The sequence below is a fragment of the Lissotriton helveticus genome, chromosome 9, assembly GCF_964261635.1.
Source record: "Lissotriton helveticus chromosome 9, aLisHel1.1, whole genome shotgun sequence".
Classification (NCBI taxonomy): Eukaryota; Metazoa; Chordata; class Amphibia; order Caudata; family Salamandridae; genus Lissotriton; species Lissotriton helveticus.
In genome coordinates this window covers 662,471,800-662,490,413 of record NC_136070.1, presented here as the reverse complement: position 1 = coordinate 662,490,413, position 18,614 = coordinate 662,471,800, and the positions used below count along the sequence as shown (strand labels likewise).

The following is an 18,614-nucleotide window of genomic DNA, read 5'->3' as shown; positions in this document are numbered from 1 at the left end:
CTCCCATTGTCATGAGGTTCATTAAGGACCTAGTAAATAGGTTCCCTCCCACTCCCTTTATTATTTCTCAGTGGATTTGAATTTAGTTCTTACATTTCTGATGGGGTATCCTTTTGAGCCTCTTCATAGTTGTATGTTGAGGCTGCTTTCTTTCAGACTATTTTTTCTGGTGGCTAATACCTCCGACCAGGAGGGTGAGTGAGCTGCAAGCTCTTGGTTCTAAACCCCTTTTTTCTACTATCCATGCAGACAAGATGGTTCTTGGGACCAGGGCTGCTTTCCTGCCTAAGGTAGTTTCCCCTTTCCATCTGGCCTACCTTCTATCCTCCCCCTCACCCTTCCAAGGAGGAGGAGAGACTTCACCCCCTGGACCCTAAGATGGCGGTCAGTTTTTACCTGGACAGAACCAAGGACACAAGGTTGGACAACCAGCTCTTCGTTGGCATTGTTGGGAAGATGAAGGACAAAGCCATCCACAAGAGAACATTATCCAGGTGGATCATCTTGTGTATAAAGATATTCTACGCCATAGCCAAGAAAGAGCCTCCTGAAGGTATTAGAGCTCATTATACTAGAGCTAATGCTACCACATCTGCTTTGGCCAGAGGTGTTCCTGTAGTTGACATTTGTAAGGCTGCGACATGGGCCTCCCTCCACACTTTTGCGAAGCATTATTGCTTGGATTCTGAGGTGAGGAGGGATGGCCATTTTGCTCGTTCTTTGTTGCAGGACTTTTTGGTATGAGTAGGTAGACACCCTCCTCGGGGAGCGGGGCTGCTGTGGGATTCAATTCAGAAGGTGCGGAATCCACAGGCAGATGTATCCATCAGAAGAACAAGTTACTTACCTTCGGTAATGCTTTTTCGGGCAGATACAGTATCTGCCTGTGGATTCCTCACTGACCCTTCCTCCTCCCCGTTGTCCACCTTTGTATACCTAAAAGGTTTTCATTGTTTGACATGGTTGTTTACATATGTCTTTTGTTTGCAACACTGTTGGTTGGTAGGAAATGCTTTGTTTCTTTAGCTTTTTCTTTTTAACTATATACTGTGTGTATTAGTGTATATATTGCATAGTGTGTATCCTTCAGTTATGTTGTTGATCCACCCGTTTGCATCAGAGGCACGGAAAAAATGGGTGGAACTGACATCAGCACGCCAACGAGGTCTTCTTATGGCTCCAGTGACGTCATACGGAATCACAAGTGGAGCCCTGCCATTGTGACGTCCTCGTCGATGTTGAAAAGCTAAGAAAAAGTTTCTGTGGAATACTGGTGCAGGGATAATTCAAAATGTGAGGAATCCACAGGCAGATACTGTATCCACCAGAAAAAGTGTAACCGAATGTAAGTAGTTGTTCTTCTTCCCTTATCTCAATGACTGTCTTATCAAAGCCAGTACTCTTCCGCTGTGTCAACAACACACTCTAAGTACCATAAACCTGCTCCTTCAGGTAGGCTTCACCATCAGTTACCAAATATCTCATTTTCAGCATTCAACAGATTCATCCGTATTTGGGGGCTATACTAAACACACAACTAGGGTTAGCCTATCCCAATACAGCTAGGATCCAACATTTCCAAACACTAATACCACAGTGTTAACCCAATCAATAATTGACAGTAAGAACTTCCATGCACCTATTAGGAAGGAAGGCATCATGCATCATCATAGTCCCTCTTGCATGGTTACACATGCATTCGCTGCACAACTGTCTAGCACAACAAATGTCTCAGTCAGAGGGACAGTTAGAGGATCTTGTGTGAATGGACAGCTGTACTCATCGCTCTCTGCAGTGGTGGAACACAAACCACCTCTTAACAGTTCGGCCTTTCCTCAACCGTGTTCCACACATCATCTTGACATCGGGCACATCACTCACAGGCTGCGGTGCTCACTTTTAGAATCTCACAGTCCAGGGTCTCTGGGACACCAAACACCAGGGTCTCCATATCAACTATCTAGAACCTCAAGCTGTTCACCTAGCAGTGAAAGCCTTCTTACCTCACCTAATAGGCAACGCTGTCTTAGTCTGGACGGAGAATATGACAACCATGTACTATGTACATAAGGGGGGGGGGGGGCACTCAATTCAGTTTTCATGCTTATCCCAGACTATTTGGAGTTGGGCTCTACATCACAACATTCATCTCCTAGCAGAATACCTCAAAGGAATTGACAACAATTTAGCCAATCTCCTCAGCAGAATGCGGCAACAAATCCAGTAGTGGGGACTCTACCCCATGGTCCTCCTTCTTTACTTCCACAAGTGGGTGTTTCCACAAATAGATCTGTTTACAACCGCAGACAACACAAAATGCCCAGACTTTGTCTCCAGGTTCCTACACCCACTATCCAAGGGCAATGCTCTATGGATGAATTGGTCAAGGATATTTGTCTATGCTTTTCCGCCTCTCTCTCTTCTTCAGTTTCTAGTTTGGAAACTCAGGCAAACATCACTCATACTAGTAGCTACTACATGGGCCAGACAGCCCTGGTGCACAACACTACTCGAACTCCCAGTAGTTCCACATGAGAAGCATTCCGGCAACCCAGACCATCTCACTCCACCATGGAAAAATCAGGCACCCAAATCTCAGGGAACTCAACCTAGCAATTTGGCTCATGAGGTCAAAGAATTTGGTTATCTGAATCTACCACCAGAATGTATGACCATTCTCAAAGAAGCACGTAAGCCTACTACTGGAGCATGCTGTGCAGCCAAATGGAAGAGCATGTATATGTTACTGTCATACTAGCAGTATCAATCCATTTAATGCTATAGTAAAAAACATTGTTTGTCACCTTCTACATTTACAACTCTCTGGCCTTGCGTTGACTTCTATTCAATTACATATTGCTGCAGTGGCCGCCTAGCTACAAAATAGGCAACACTTATCTTTGTTTAAAGTACCAGTCATCAAAGCTTTTACGGAAGGCCTTAAGAGAGTGATTCCACCTAGAGTACTACTTTCACCTACCTGGAATCTCAATATTGTTCTCACAAGACTTATGGGTCCACCATTTGAACCACAACATAATTGTGCCCTCCAATTCCTACCTTGGAAGGTCGCTTTTTTAATTGCATCACTTCACTTAGACGTGTTAGTGAGCTCCAAGCACTAACCTTAGAAGAACCCTTCTTCCAACTACACAGGGCTAGGGTGGTTCTCTGCACCAACCCAAAATTCCTTCCAAAGGTCGTCTCCCCTTTCTACCATAATCAGTAAGTTGAGTTATCTGTAGTCTTTCCTCATTGAAACTCAGCTGCGGAAAGGATTGTTCATATATTAGATGTTAAAATAGCTCAGTAATATGACATTGACCGAACTAAAGACTCTCGGAAGACTAAACAACTGTTTGTTGCTTTTTCGCCTCTGCATAAAGGAAAGCTCATATCCAAATTAGGCATTGCCCGATGGATAGTTAAATGCTTTCAAACATGTTATGTCAAGTCCAAAAGGACTTTACCAACGCCTCCTACAGCACACTCTACTTTGAAAATGTGGCCTTCCATGGCTTTCCTAGGCAATATCCAAATAACTGATATATGTAGAGCAGCTACAATACCTATACCACACACTTTCACTAAGCATTATTGTGAGGATGTCATAGTACGCCAACAGACTGTGACATACTCTTTTTCAAACAACTGCAACACCTACAGGTTAACCACCGCTTTTGGAGAGCACTGCTTGATAGTCTATGCAAAGCATGTGTATCTACAGCCACACATGCCTCAAATGGATTGTTACTTAACCTGTAAGCATGTAGTGTTGTAGATGCATATGCATCCACCCTCCTCTCCAGACAAATGTAGCAGTTGCCGTTCCTTTTTTACCTTTGCATACGCATTGACATCTCTCTACTTACACTTTGTTATACTCCATTCTCTCCTGCCTGCAGGAAAACAATCGAACAATGGAGTTGATGCACATGCGCACTATCACCGAGATGTGTCACTTAACCTCATGACTCTAAAGACTTATTCGAAGAAACCTAACTTGCACACATCCAGACCTAACACTAAATGAGAGGACTATGCAAAGCATATGAATCTACAGCACTACATGCCAAGAACAGATGCTTACAGGATAAGTAACACAATCCTTTGATCCTGTGTCACTAGAGTGAGTGGTAAAGGTTCACTCACCTTTTTTTAAAGTTCCACTGATGTGTGCTTAACTCACCCTTGTCCTACATCAGTTAGCTGTAGAGTGCTGCATAGAGCAAGAGCGGTTACTGCACTGGTTGCATGTGTCCCTGTGAAGGGTCCAGTACAGGTATAGAGCAGTGCTGTGGGGTGCATGCATGGTGAGTGCATGTACTGGGTGCATGTTTACTGGAGAGGAATACATTACATGAGAGATGTAGTGCTGTGCAGTGTGCATGTAGTGAAAGCATGTGCTGTGTGTGTGTGTGCTTGCGAGATGTAGAATACATAAAAGCTGGAGTATTGAGCAGCATGTGCATGATGAGTGTGTGTGATGGAAATGTGTGTGTTTGAAAATAGCACACCATGGCACAATATAGAAAGGATTCAGCACTGAGCAGTACACACAGCGAGATTGTGTGTGCCTGGTGTGGCACAATAAATGGAGGTGACAGAACTGGACAGCATGTATGCTTTGTATGTACACTGAGTGTAAGTGTGTCTAGATGATACATTACAGGGGGACCCTGGGTACCATTTTGAGAATGGTGTAGACATGAGGAGTAGAATTCTCCCAGACAAATTTCTGTATTGTTGTATTCCTGTAAAGCGGGTGGTACACACTGGAGGAAGGGAGAGAGAGAGCCCCTTATATACTTCAAAAGGGTGCTATTTGATATAGTGATATATATTATAATGAAAGGGCGTTGACGCATATCAGAATGGAGATGGGTCTGATAAGGGAATCATAAGAAGTAGGTCTGGAAGCCTGGGATTAACCTTTTGATGCACATATTACTGTGGCTATCATCTTCGGAGTCTCTCTTAATGTGACAGATAGCTTTTTCAAAGGCAGAAGAGAGAGAAAAGTGTACACTTGAAAAGAAGCACCACCGCAATATAAAACTTCAAAGACCTAGACCCTAAATTACATTTGGTGTCTGGAAATAGACTATAAGAAGGGGAGGTTAAGATCTCAAAATGTGTCATCTGCCAAGCAGCCATGCAGGAAATGTGAGGAGGGGAAGCTCTGCAAGAGATTCTACCTGTGACCTGGGCTATGGGTCAATGCCTGCTTGTGTCCCTACTGGGTGATGGGGCAAACAAGATCACCTGCTCTGGAGCAACAGCGTGTGCCTGCTTGCCAAGACCAGTTGCCCTATGAGGAAGAGTAGAACTTTTGATGGAGCATGTTTCATTGGGGAGCCCAACTAAGTGGAGTCTCTGTGTGTGTTGTGATGAGACTGCTTCTGCTGCACCGAGGGTTGTTGCTGGTGTGCAGATTCCAGTCGGCGGCCCTGGTATGCCAGGAGGGGGCTGCCGTAAAGATGCCTAACAGGACCAGTGAAGTTGTGTGAGGCCTTTGGCAGTAAACCTGTATGCCAGGAGGGGCTGCCTTGAAAGTTAATTCTAGACCAGAAGGGCCTGTTGTGTAGCATTTTAGAATCCAAGCGTAATTTACCGATTCATGCCCTTATATAGCTATAATTCACATTGCCCTTATATAGGCATAGAAATCATACCCTTATTTAGACATAACCCATCCAGTCCAAATACAGACATGGCTACTTTAACAAGTTCCAAAAAGCAACAACGATTTCTTGGAAAACTCTGCTTCAGCAGTCAGGGACATCCCCTTGCTTGAATATTGATTTGTCCTAGAAATCATGGAGTTTTCAAAGAACTACCGTTCCCTTGAGGTTCTTTGATGACGTTATTATGTCCGACTTTACGTCAAACTAGGCACCTTCAAGGTATAAATATGCCTACACTTGCCCTAGCAAACACAAGGTGGTTCGGAGCAGCTCGACTATCTACTTGCCTGACGCAGTTCGCTACAGCAAGTGCCGAAGGAAGTCGACCCTCCAGCTGAAGCACTGATCGAGAAGCTGTCCTTTCTCTCGCTGAGAATCCAGCTCCAGTGTTTCCAAGCTCCCCTCGCGGGGTGTTGGGAAATCGAGTCCCAACAGATACAAGACCTCCTTCATTCTAAAACCAAGGTACGGAGCTGATTAGACTCTAAGAGAAATCTTGGTTAGATTCTTGGCAAAGAAAACTAAACCTATGCTACACCTCACTTACTTCCTCCCTCGTACTAGACTTAGGTTAGGTACATCGGGGTAGGCGTATTTTAGAAGCACCAGTTGAGTACTTTTAGCCTTTGTTATTTATGTATGTATTAATCTATGGTCTAGGAACCATACAATGCTTTTACAGTATTATTTCATAATACTCTTCTTACTGTACGCATTATACTTGGCTACCAGTATTACGATTGCAGCAGTTTACTTTACTTGCTTGAGAAAGAAGACTGTTCAATAAATCCTTTTATTGAAAAAGCCCGTCTCTCTATTTCTCTGCACCTCTGATGCAATGAAGCATGCACGATTGACTGAGTAAAATATCTATCTATTGTCTCCACAACTCTGAAGATCAGTTTTATTCTTGGGGAAACAAAGTTGTCATGTTTATGTGGTTGTCAGAAACTAATCCCTTCTTGTTTATTCGAGAAAGTTTCTAATGACCTTTGAGCTAGCTGGCACTCACAATTAAGTCTAATAATATTCGATAGAGACCTAGTAGACATAAGTCCTACGTCAAATCTATAGGATATGTTATTCCAATGCGCAGAGCCTATTGGGAATATAGGAACTACACTACATGGCACCCAACGTTTGGTAAGGCAATTCAACGCTAGATACCAAAGTAACTCAGTCATGCTTTTCACAGAGACCTTATTACCAAACTATAACGTCACTATAACCTTAGCTTTTTTCAGTAATGTTCTGTGTTTTTTTGGGCATATTCTAAGATGAACATAGGTTCAATGCCCTGTGGGAGACCTGTGGCCAAACCCATGCTGCGCACATCCTTCAGTTGTCTCTAGCTCTGCCCCAGAAAATACGTTCTGTTTGTTATGGTCTTCGAATCATGGATAATTAAGGCGTTTACCCTCCAGAGAGAGTGGTGACCTTAATGGAAATAGTTCACTTGTTTGCGTCAGCCGCCAAATTAGCCTTGAGTGTGTCCAATTACTTTCTGCTTGCTTTTGGCACTTCAGACTTGTCTCAGAATGTTCCCTTCATTGGGTTTTTCATGTTCCGTGGAACCAGTTCATTGTGAGTCTAAGGGGTAAGATTCACATCAGTTTTGTTAAGGGAGCTGCAATGATTTAAGTGTGCAGAGAATCTTCATAATAAGGAGGCCCTTCACTCTCCTCGGGCTGTGATTGCTCTGGTGACAGATGCATGCATACTTGTTTGTGGTGAACACCTTAAATAGCTGACATTTATTGTGTTGTATTCGTCAAAGTATAGAAAACTGCATATAAATGTTTGAGTTAAGGGTGATATGCTCGGAGGTATTTCTTCCTTTGCTGGAGGGCAAACAGATGCATGTCTTAACTGCCAGCAACACTGCAAGATCTCCCAACAAGCAGGGTAGTGTGGGGTTGCATTACTTGTGGTCAGAAGCACTAGTTTTCTGACAGTGAGCTCACACAGTCGACGGTCAGCAGTTCATCTAGCGCGGAAGGAGAATGAGGCAGGGGTCTGCAAGAGGGGGATGAATTCAAGGAAGTACGAGTGACCTCTCCTGTAGTGTAGTTCCTATAGTCCCAATAGGCTCTGCGCATTGGAATAATATCTTCAGTAGTGTAGACGTAAGACTGAGGTTAACTAGGTCTCTACTGACTATATTAGACTTAAGTGTTTGCCAGCTAGCTCAGAGTTCACTAGAAACTTTCTCGAATAAGCGAGGAGGAGTTTAACCTCCCTGGATAGACAAGAAGGGATTTAGTTTCTGACAACCATAAAACATGACAACTTTGCTCTCCCTGAATAAGAGTGTATCTCTAGAGTCGTGTGAAAACAAAAGACAGCTATTTCACTCAGTCAAAGGTGCGTACTAAGTTTCACCAGATTGCAGAGAAAAAGAGAGACAGGCGTTTTCAATAAAAGGTGTTATTTATTGAGCAGTCTCTTTCCTCATACAAGAGAAATGAATTGCTACAATTGCAATACTTATAGTTAAGTAAAGTGCATACAGTAAAAGCAGGATTATGAAATAATACTGTAAAAGCATTGATATGGTTTCTTAGCCATATGATACTTTAAAATGGATAAAATAGATACATACATATATACATTGACTAATCATACTCAACTGGTGCTTCTAACTACGCCTACCCCGGTGTACCTGACCTAAGCCTAATACGTGGGAAGGAGTAAGTAAGTAGCAGTTTAAGTTAAGTTTGTTTTGCCAAGAATCTGACTCAAGAATTCTCTGTAAGGGTTTAGTCAGTTCAGTACCTGGGTATTAGAAGGCAGGAGGGCTGGTATCTCTCTCTCAGTACTCGGTATCCCAGTCACCCGCAAGGGTAAGCTGGAAACGCCGGAGGCTGGATTTCTCAGCAGGAGAAAAGACAGCGTCTTTCTCAGCGCGTCAAAAGGGAGGGGCAGCGTCCGTGGGCTCTCGCATCAGCTGGGCTCTCGGGCAAGTAGTAGCTGCTCCAGATTCATCACCACCGTGTGTTTGCTTAAGGCAACGTTGGTATATTTATACCTGAAAGGTGCCGGGTTTGACGTAAGGCTGGACATAAGACGTCAATAAAGATGTCACTAAGAATTGGTCGTTCTTACAGTGCTTTACAGGAGTTCTTCGGACGAAATCAAAACAAAGCAGCGGGGATTTGCCAGGTTGCTGGAGGCTTGGATTTGTTTAAGAACTCGGTGTGCTTTCTAGGGGGCTGGAGGAATAGGCTTGCTTAATGTGACAGCATGCGCTATGACTGAATTATGAAAAAGGGTTTCTATGCCGTTGCAGGGATATTATTGATTTATAACCGGACAAGGGCAAAGAATAGGATATTGATTCCGGTACCTAGATAAAACACACTACACTCCCCCAGAGGTCACATCTTTGTTATTCCAGAAATGGAATTGTCCAGACATTGATTAGTTTGTCACCCGAGAGATGCTTCTGGTAAAATAACTCAAAATGCATCAATTAGGGTTTACCTGTCAGCCATTTTCTGGTACCAGAGTTTTTCACAAGTACTCTGCATGTTGTTGCATAGTATCAAGAGGTTAATAAAAGTTCTCTTAAGAATATTCCTGCCACTAAGCAATCTACCTCTACCTTGGTAGTTCAACACAGTGTTCAACCAGCTTATGGCAGGCCTGTTCGCAAGTAAGAAATAAAATACATCTTTTGACATGACAGCTTTACTATCTGTGACATGTAGGTGAGATTCAAGCATTTCCAATAAGACCATTCCTGCATTCAAAAAAGTAAAAGATGAATTGAGGATAAAACATTAGATCATGTTTAAGGTGCTTTAAGGCTTTGATCTAAATGAGTTGGTGGTGTGCCATACCACTCTCTCCAGCCCATCTTCAACTACAGAAGGAAAGCTTCATTCTCTTGATGTCCGCATCTGCATTGTCAAGCTAAATAAAGATGAAAAATGCTGTACATTTCTGTCGAAGAGTCAAAATTCTAAACATGTACATATGCAAATCTGCCAAACTTTCTACTTTTGGTGGGTTCTCTGTCAATTTATGAGATATGTATTTATGTATTCTTCCGCTGATCTTATAAGTGCACTGTGGTACTTCTAAATTGCAATGTTATTAGATACTATATTGGGGAAAAAGTAGCCTTAGAGGTAGACAGCCTATTTAAAGAAATACTACGAAGTCCAGTTGCTCATGAATTGTAACCTGTACCTCACTTTTTGTTGTTGTATCAATAGCAATCTCTGGTACATCGGTTTGTGCAATTCTTTCTATGATAGGATATTAAACTCCCACAGTTGAATCATAAACAGTGTCCCCCTTAGCTTCACCTTCTAAAAGTACCTTGGATGGTTACTTTTGACATTGGGTCAAACAGCAGGTTTATTAAAAGATAGTCAAGGATTCCATGCACTCACCCTCCTACCCGTACAGGATGTTTCCTGAAAACATTAAGACACTCCCTTCTCACTTGTGCTGGGAAAATATGAAGGAAACTGCCTCTGCTGAGAAGGTTCTACAGGGTGCTAGCAGCTGATTGGTTGCATTCAACATTTAATCCTTTTTTCAAAAGGACATAGATAGGGTATATATAACATGGCTCAGGGCCATTACAGTCTACGGCATTACTTGAGTACTGCTTGATGATTGTACCGTGGGACTCCCAACTCAACGATGGGGAATGACTCCGGCATGTGAATCTAGGAAAGATACCAATACTGGATAACCGTAGTTACAGGTAAGTAACATATTTTCATCTTTCAGCGACTTTATCTCCATCAAACAAAGGATAAGACAATACCTCCTATGGCGGTCCCAGCATTTAAATAAAAAAGTGGGATTAACTTTTCCTCAGCAAAGAACATGCTTTGTATTGACAACAGCCTCTTCCATAGATGGATGGGGAGCATATCTGCAAGAGTTATCTGTATGCGGCATATGGTCAACAGAGGAAACTTGTCTTCTCATTAGTATCTTGGAGAGGAGAGCTATTGCTCTTGGTTTACAATACTTCCTACCATTAATAAAGCTAAGTTATGTGCTGATCTGCACAGACACTACTACTGTAATGTAATATATAAACAGTGAGGCACTTGATCTCTTCTTCTGTTCAAGCAAATTCCAAAGATAAGAGATTGGGCCATCAAGCATCATATTCAGTTAACATCGAAGCGTGTCCCAAGAATAGAACATGTATGGCAGATGCCTTGAGCAGAAAATACAAAGAATGTCACGAGTGGGAACTCAGCAAAATGTTCTAACTCTGAGGCAAGCTGAAAGTGCACTTCTTTGCGATGAATCTCAACAAGAAATGGCGCTACTATGCCAGCAGGCACATCCTACCGTGGTCGTGGAGAGAATGTTTTTTCTCTTGCTTGGTCAGAAACGTTTGCTAATGCTTTTAATCTCTGTACCTCTGATCCCAAGAGTCATAAATAAGTTGAAGAGAAAGCAATGCTGACTAATAATAATATCCCCATTGTGTCCAAGGCAGTTCTGGTTCACAGAGCTTCTCCTATCGCACAACTAACACCTCTAACAAACCTGCTTCCTCACAACAAGGGCCAAGTCCTTCACCCTGTTCAAGCATCTCTTAGTTTATCAACATGTCTCCTGAATGTATTGAGTGCTACGATTTGCAAATTCCGTATGGTTGCAGGTACATTTTGGCACAGGCTATATGAAGCAAAGTGGAAATGCTTCCGTATTCGGTGCACCCCACAGAATCTGCATCCAATTGCATGTGCTTCGCATCATATTCTTCCATATCTTCTAGTTTTATCTCGCTCAGGTCTAATCATACTTTGGTTAAAATGCACCTAGCAGCAATCTCACGATACAGAAGGGGGCAAAATCAGCCTACATTCTGGTCTGAGAGAATTATAAAAGAGTACTTCAATGTGTTATTTAGGGGTTTTCCGACACTGATGTGCCGATTTCTTGGCAGTTTAATACTGCACTTTCTCAACCCATAAAGTCTTTTTGAACCTATACAGAAGCAGACATAAAATGTCTTTCCTGGAAACTCACTTTCCTATCGTCCTACCCTCTGCAAGAAGAGAAGGAAAAATTCAAGCTTTTGCAATTTAATGAATCTTGTATAAAATTCCTTGATGAAAGTCATATTACGAACTAATTCATGGTTCTAACCTAAAGTACCATCAGACTTATATTTAAATCAGCACGTTATTCTAAAAAAAGTTCTTAAAGGATCCCAGCATGTCTGCATTAAACACACGTCACGTGATGGGTGCCAGGAGGTGTCTAAAATTGTACTTAGAACACATTATCAAGTTTAGAAAATTCGATCAATTGCTCGTATTTTATGGTCCCCTAGGAAGAGGCAATCTATTTCCAAACAAACTGTTTCTCGCGTGGTGCCTGCTGCCACTGTATACTTCCATAATAAGTCAGACTACTCTTTGCAATTGAAGGGTTTCAGCACATTCAACCAGAAGTATTTTTACATAAATGGCACTGTTTTCCAGTGTTTCTTTGACAGATCTCTGATGGGCTGTAATCTGGAAACTCAGGCATACGTTTACCCAACAGAATTAACAGGACTCTACAATGCAGAGGGGATGCTGCAGTTAGTAAGGTGGTCCTTCGATAAAGGCAAGCCTTTTTATCTAAATGAATCATGCACCCTCTGCAAAATCCTATTATACCAATTACTGCTTGCTATTCCTTTTCAAGCATGTGATTCTAAAAAATATCCGATCCTGGAAAAGAAAAAGGTTACTTTTCTGTAACTGTACTCCAAAATTGAAATATTTTACAGATTCGTATGCAATCAACCATCCTCCCCTTTAGAGGCTTACCTGTTTGTAGTATTCCTTTATGTGAGTGCCTTTATTTAAATCTAAAGGTTAGTAGCCGCTCGTGGTGTGGTCTTCAGACTGAATGCCTCTGATGGTTTGAAGTTTGGGTCATTTTAAATTATGTGAATGGGATTCTTAAAGTCTGTTACAGACTTATGTTTTTCTATGGAGCTGCTATTTTTGTGTTACCATGGGACTTCCAGCTCAGCGATTGGATGATTCAAGCATTTGAATCTATGAGAGATACCAAACCTAGAGAAATACAGTTACAGGTAGGTACGATTTTTCTTCCATCCGAACCCTGAATTATCTTCTTTAATTTTTCAATCATTAGCTTTTGCCTCTTCCTCAAAGGAGATGCTCCATAATTTAGGAGTCATCCATGCTAAAGTTTCACATTGAGCACACAAAATATTTAAGTAAATCTGATAACTTATACCTATATGATATTTCCCAAATTAACCTAGCAGTTAAAGCTACTGTTGCGAGATGGATAGGGTCTTGCATATCCTAATTTTATGACATGTGTGGCATTTCAGTTCATCAAAAACATCACACTCACTTCACTTGGTCTAAAGTAGCTTTATTGGCGTTCCAGGGGCTTATGCCCATTTTGAAGATGAGAAATGCTTCTACATGCTTATTGTAAACATTTTTCTTGCTTTTTTTTTTTAAGAACGTTCGTTCTTCAGATTTCTTTTAGTGAACATTTTACTTAAAGGCAGACCATCTTAAGCAGATTCCCCTGGATTTGGGCTATATATTGTGGTGCTTAGCAGTTGATAATGATGAGTGAGCTGTTTGGCTGATTGTTGGAAAATGTCATAGCTATTGTAGCACACTTAGTTCATAAAAAAGGTGGCACCTCTTAGTTACTCTTGTATACGGAGAAGGACTGCAAGCATAGAGAAGTGCAAGCTTATGAAATCCTTCTCAGACATTTAAAATGATAGCATTCTTTGGTAGATAGCTTTCTTTGATGCTTGGGATGTGCAAATCCCAAATCATATTTGAAGGACATGGACTAAGAATTTTCTAAATCAGATCAGCATAGAGATATTTGTTTCCTGAGTAGTCCAACGTGTTTTGCATCCTTAAGACCTACTGTAAACCCACTTCATTGCCTGTTTAATATTACTGTGTCAGGCACTGAATGATACCGTGGTGGTGTAGGAAAAGTTACTCACCTAGAACAGTTCTCACACATGGGTATATTTTACAGCCTAAAATTGGACACCGACCCCCCCCCCATACACACACAGATATTGCCTCATTAAGAAACATAATAAAATCAAGGAAACTAGGTGGTGTTGCATTACGGTACCAAACCCCGTGGCACCCTTTTCTATCTCCCTGAGTGATAAGGCTCCCTCTAAAAGAAGAGGTTTCTACGAGACAGTTCTTCCTAATATATTTAAATGATACGTTATGTAAAATTGTATACAATTATGTAAAGAAAGTTAGGAAACATTTTGAACTGGCTTGGTAGGTATTTTAATTCTAAAGTGTATAAATATTGGGAGAGCTACTAACGGGTAGTGAACTTTCCCTTCCATCCTTCCTAATTGAATGACTTCAATCATAACCACTTTAAACACATGCATCTATCTATCCTAAATTTACTAACTGCTTTTCTTTTCCCCAACTCCAGCAAAATGGAAGGTGCACTTACTCCACGACAGAAAAGAAGCACCCCCCTGAAGGAGAGGCAGTTATCTAAACCTCTGAGTGAGCGAACCAACAGCTCTGACAGTGAGAGGTCCCCTGATCTGGGCCATAGCACACAGGTAAAGATGCAAAATCGTACCAAGCAAGTCAAGTTGTTCATATGGGTCAACACAACGTTGAATAAAGGATTTGGCTACTTTAGGTTTTTTACCTATCCACACGTTTGTTTCATAGTATTTTCTGACATAAGATTAGGGAGTCTTATTTCCATAAATGCAGTCCATAAATCGACAAGCCTTGCTTTAGTGCAGATGTACTATCGGAGGTGCTGATAATAGAATATATTTTTAACTGAATTGTGGGCAGTCACATTTGTAAAGATAATGTTCTGGTCAGTGTTATGATGGAAGATGCAGTCTAGTGTTTAGGAGGTGGAGTCGGCGTGGTACAGGAAAGGGAGGAGTGGAGACAGGAAAGGGTCAGTTAAGATAGGGACGGGGCAGAGAGCAGATGTATGAATAAAGCTCCATAAACCCAACGTCAAGTGTCTGTCGTCATTCCTGGGAAGACACTACAGCTGGTGACGAGGGTGGGATGGCGTGCTATGCCACTGCCCGGATCCCTGGAAATGAGTAACCACGTCCCGTGGAGCACGTGGAAGAAGTCGCCGTCGCGACACGTGTGCCCCGAGTCACGCCGCCGCCGAGATTGCAGAGGCTAGCGGTGAGTGCGTGCAGCTCCGTTTCTGCTCTGCCACGTGGAGCAGAATTGTGGTAGCGCTGTGAGCGCTGAAACTCAAGTGCCAAAGAAAACAAAACCGCCGCCGGAGCTTGCAGGGCCAGCGGTGAAGAATTACAGGTTGGCGGTTGAGCGGAGAAAGCTACGTGAGCGCCGGCGAGCGCTGAAAGTGGGAGCCTACCCCAGACGCGGGCCCGTGTGCAGGACCGCTGTTGAGCCCACCCTAGACTCACCATCCGTCTGGGACCACCGGCTGCCTTCGGTGAGTGTTGGCCGACAATGCCGGGGCAGGGAGAGTGAATGAAACCAAATCTCGTAAGAAACGAGATTTCAACAGCGGCGGCCATCTTTAAGTCAGGCAGTGGCTCCCAAGTCCCATTAAGAACACAGAGCGGCCATCTTAGAGTCAGGCCTGGAAGAAAGTGGAGCGAGAAACAAGCACAAGCAAAAGCCACGAATGAACAATAAGGCAAATAAGTTCGAGCAAGGACAATAACAAGTGCCACCAACAAGCACAAGCAAGGGCAACAGTGCATAAAACAAATAAGCACAAGCAAAGGCAACATTGAAGAAGGTACAATGTTAACATCACCACACGGACGTGCTGCGCGTTCCGCTGCGACTGCACCTCCACCAGCTCAAACGGCCAGGACAGGTGTTGCATACTTGCGCACCCCGGAACCACTTACCCTAATTGCCGGAGGAGGAATGGGCCCCAGATGGGAGGAATGGTTTGAGGAATTCTAGGACTTTATGTTGGGGTCAAAGGTCACTGATGATGATGAGAAATTAGTGGCTTTGCGCAACCTAGTTGGAAATGAGGTCTGCAAATTAATCAAGGAACTGCCAACTGAAGAGACGGGATCATACACAAAAGTACGAGATGCTCTGAACAAGAAGTTCTTGCACAAGAAAAACGTAGACTATGAACGTTATGTCTTTAATTTAGACTGTCAAGAAAAGGAAGAACTAATGAGTACATTCATAACAAAACTTCGACGTCTATCTAGATACTGTGAGTTTGACAACTTTTCGACAGATGATGCCATCAGACTACGCATTATTGAAGGATGCCAGTCAGAGACTCTCAGGAGGCGTCTCCTGCGAAGAGCCATACTTTAGATGAAATAGAAGAAATGACCAGAGTTCATGATCAAGCAGAGGAACATGCAAAAAGAATGGAGGCGGGACGTGCGGAGAAGCGAGAACAAGCGTACCGACTACAAGCCAGTACCCCTCGTAGACAGTCTCGAGAGAGGAGACGGACGATCAGACCTACTTCTCGTAAACATCACTCGGGACACAAGTCATGAGTCAGGTCGTAGAGATAAGCGACGAGAACGCCCACTTAAGTGCTATTGGTGCGGATATGACTTTCCACACACGGACGCTTGTCCAGCGATTGGACAGCAATGTCAAAAGTGCGGAAGGGAGAACCACTTCGAGACTGTGTTTGGGGATTATCGTGCGGAAAGGCAGAAAGAGGCAACCAGATCTTCTCGCCCCGCCACAACGCGACATCACGCGAGAGCAGTTCAAAGCCGTCAAGGGTCATCCTCTGTCTCTTCACATTCCAGCAGAGAGTCTCGCAAGTCGCAATGGATGAGAAGATCGCCATCCCTAGAATCTAGGTCTGCGTCCCCAGTACAGCTGTACAATGATGAATACATCAGCATGGTAGCTGATCCAGACCAATTGAAGAGATATCCCAGATTGGACATCCGGGTAGGAAACCATGCAACCAAATTTGTGATGGACAGTGGTTCATCACTGAATTATATCCCAGTCACCGAGTACAAGAAAATGCAACCACCACCTACTCTCAGTCCGGCATATGTCAGGGTATACACCTGGATGTCGTGAAAGCCACTCACATGCCTTGGAAAGTTTGCAACCACACACACACATAAAGCGGTGTCTGTACCAGCCCACATACACGTGATTGAGGGGCCGGAGGCTGATTGCCTTCTCAGTCTACCTACAGCTGAACGTCTCCGACTGGTTGAAATCTTATATCGAGTGAGTGACGATCCAGACATTATTCACAAATTCCCGAAATTGTTTTCTGGACTTGGGAAAATGGCCAAGTGTCAGGCTCGCTTGCACATCAACGAGCAAGTACAACCTGTAGCACAACACCAGAGACGAGCTCCTTTCCATCTTCAACAAGCGGTGGAAGACGAAATCCACGAATTACTGCGAACAGATATCATTGAACGGACAGAAGGCCCAACCCCGTGGGTTTCACCCGTGGTGATAGTGCCGAAGAAGGGTACGCCAGGAAAAGTACGCCTGTGTGTGGACATGAGGGTTCTGAACACAGCCATAGAGCGAGAACGTCACCCAGGACCCCATTTGAGTGATATGATTTCATCCCTAAGTGGTGCGACGACCTTCTCCAAGTTAGATCTAAATAAAGGATACCACCAGTTGGAATTACACGAGAAATCACGCTACATAACCACCATCCGGTATAAGCGACTCAGCTTTGGGATTTCCTCTGCTGCAGAAATCTTCCAGGAAGCCATTCGCCAGACCATTCACCACATACCAAATGCGTTAAATTACAGTGATGACATCTTAGTATACAGTGCAGATGTCCAGGAACATGATAAGGCACTGGACCGGGTGTGTCATGCCCTCCTTGAGGCCAACCTCACGCTTAAGCAGGAGAAGTGCGAATTCCACCGGTCTACCCTGAAATTCTTTGGACATGTTTTTTCGAGTGCTGGAACGAAGCCTGATCCTGAGAAAGTGCAGCACTAAACGACACCAAGAGTCCACAAAATGTGAGCGACCTTAGATCGTTCCTGGGCATGGTGAGCTACTGTGCCAGGTATATTAAAGATTATGCGACCATCAGTCATCCGCTACGTACCCTCACCAAACAAGGGCAGCCATTCATTTGGACCCCACAATGTGAGCATGCCTTCCTCAACATTAAAAGAGCTGTTGAGTCAGCTGACAACCTAGCTTACTTCAGCCCCGAAAAGAACACAGAGATCACTGTGGATGCTAGCCCAGTCGGGTTGGGTGCCATTTTAGCCCAATTTAATCATGACTCGGATCAGAGACACATTGTGGCATATGCCAGCAGAAGCCTACGGGCACTGAAAATGCCTATTCACAACCAGAAAAGGAGAGTCTTGCAGTGGTATGGGCCTGTGAGCACTTTCACATTTTTATATATACGGCAAGCACTTCACGCTTGTCACCGACCATCATGCACTGGTCACCATCTTTGGAAATCCCAGGACCAAAATGCCACCTCGAATTGAGCGTTGGGGTTTGCGTTTGCAAGAATACACATACACCATAGTCCACAAGCCTGGAAAATCAGCTAATCCAGCTGATTACATGTCAAGACATCCTCTGGTGTCAAGTGTGTCGAAACCACCCCTGGCCGAAGAATACATTCACTTCGTAGTGGACCATGCCAGACCACCGGCAGTTCCCTTGGAAGCGATATGTGAAGCCACAGCCCAAGATGCCATCTTGCAGACGGTGAAGAACCGTATACAGACCAACAGGTGGCGTCATATCAATGAGGATGAAGGTGAAGATGTCAACTTCCGACAAGAGATGCAACCGTTCAAGCATGTGAGTGATGAATTATCGGTCACTGAAGAGGGACTCGTATTGAGGGATCAGCGTATCGTCATTCCGATGCAGCTCCGTCAGGGTGTAATCAATCTTGCACATGAGGGTCACCGAGGAG

At 43.5% G+C, this 18,614-nt stretch overlaps 1 protein-coding gene across 2 annotated transcripts in view; it reads left to right on the top strand.

Annotated features, from left to right (window-relative positions):
• The window catches only part of PACS1 (phosphofurin acidic cluster sorting protein 1), a 1,445,983-nt gene that overhangs the window by 946,544 nt on the left and 480,825 nt on the right, over nucleotides 1-18,614 (top strand). For both annotated transcript variants that reach the window (XM_078660756.1, XM_078660757.1), the window contains one exon: nucleotides 14,142-14,277. In XM_078660756.1, the coding sequence (XP_078516882.1) occupies nucleotides 14,142-14,277 (136 nt within the window). The remainder of the gene's footprint in view (nucleotides 1-14,141; nucleotides 14,278-18,614) is intronic.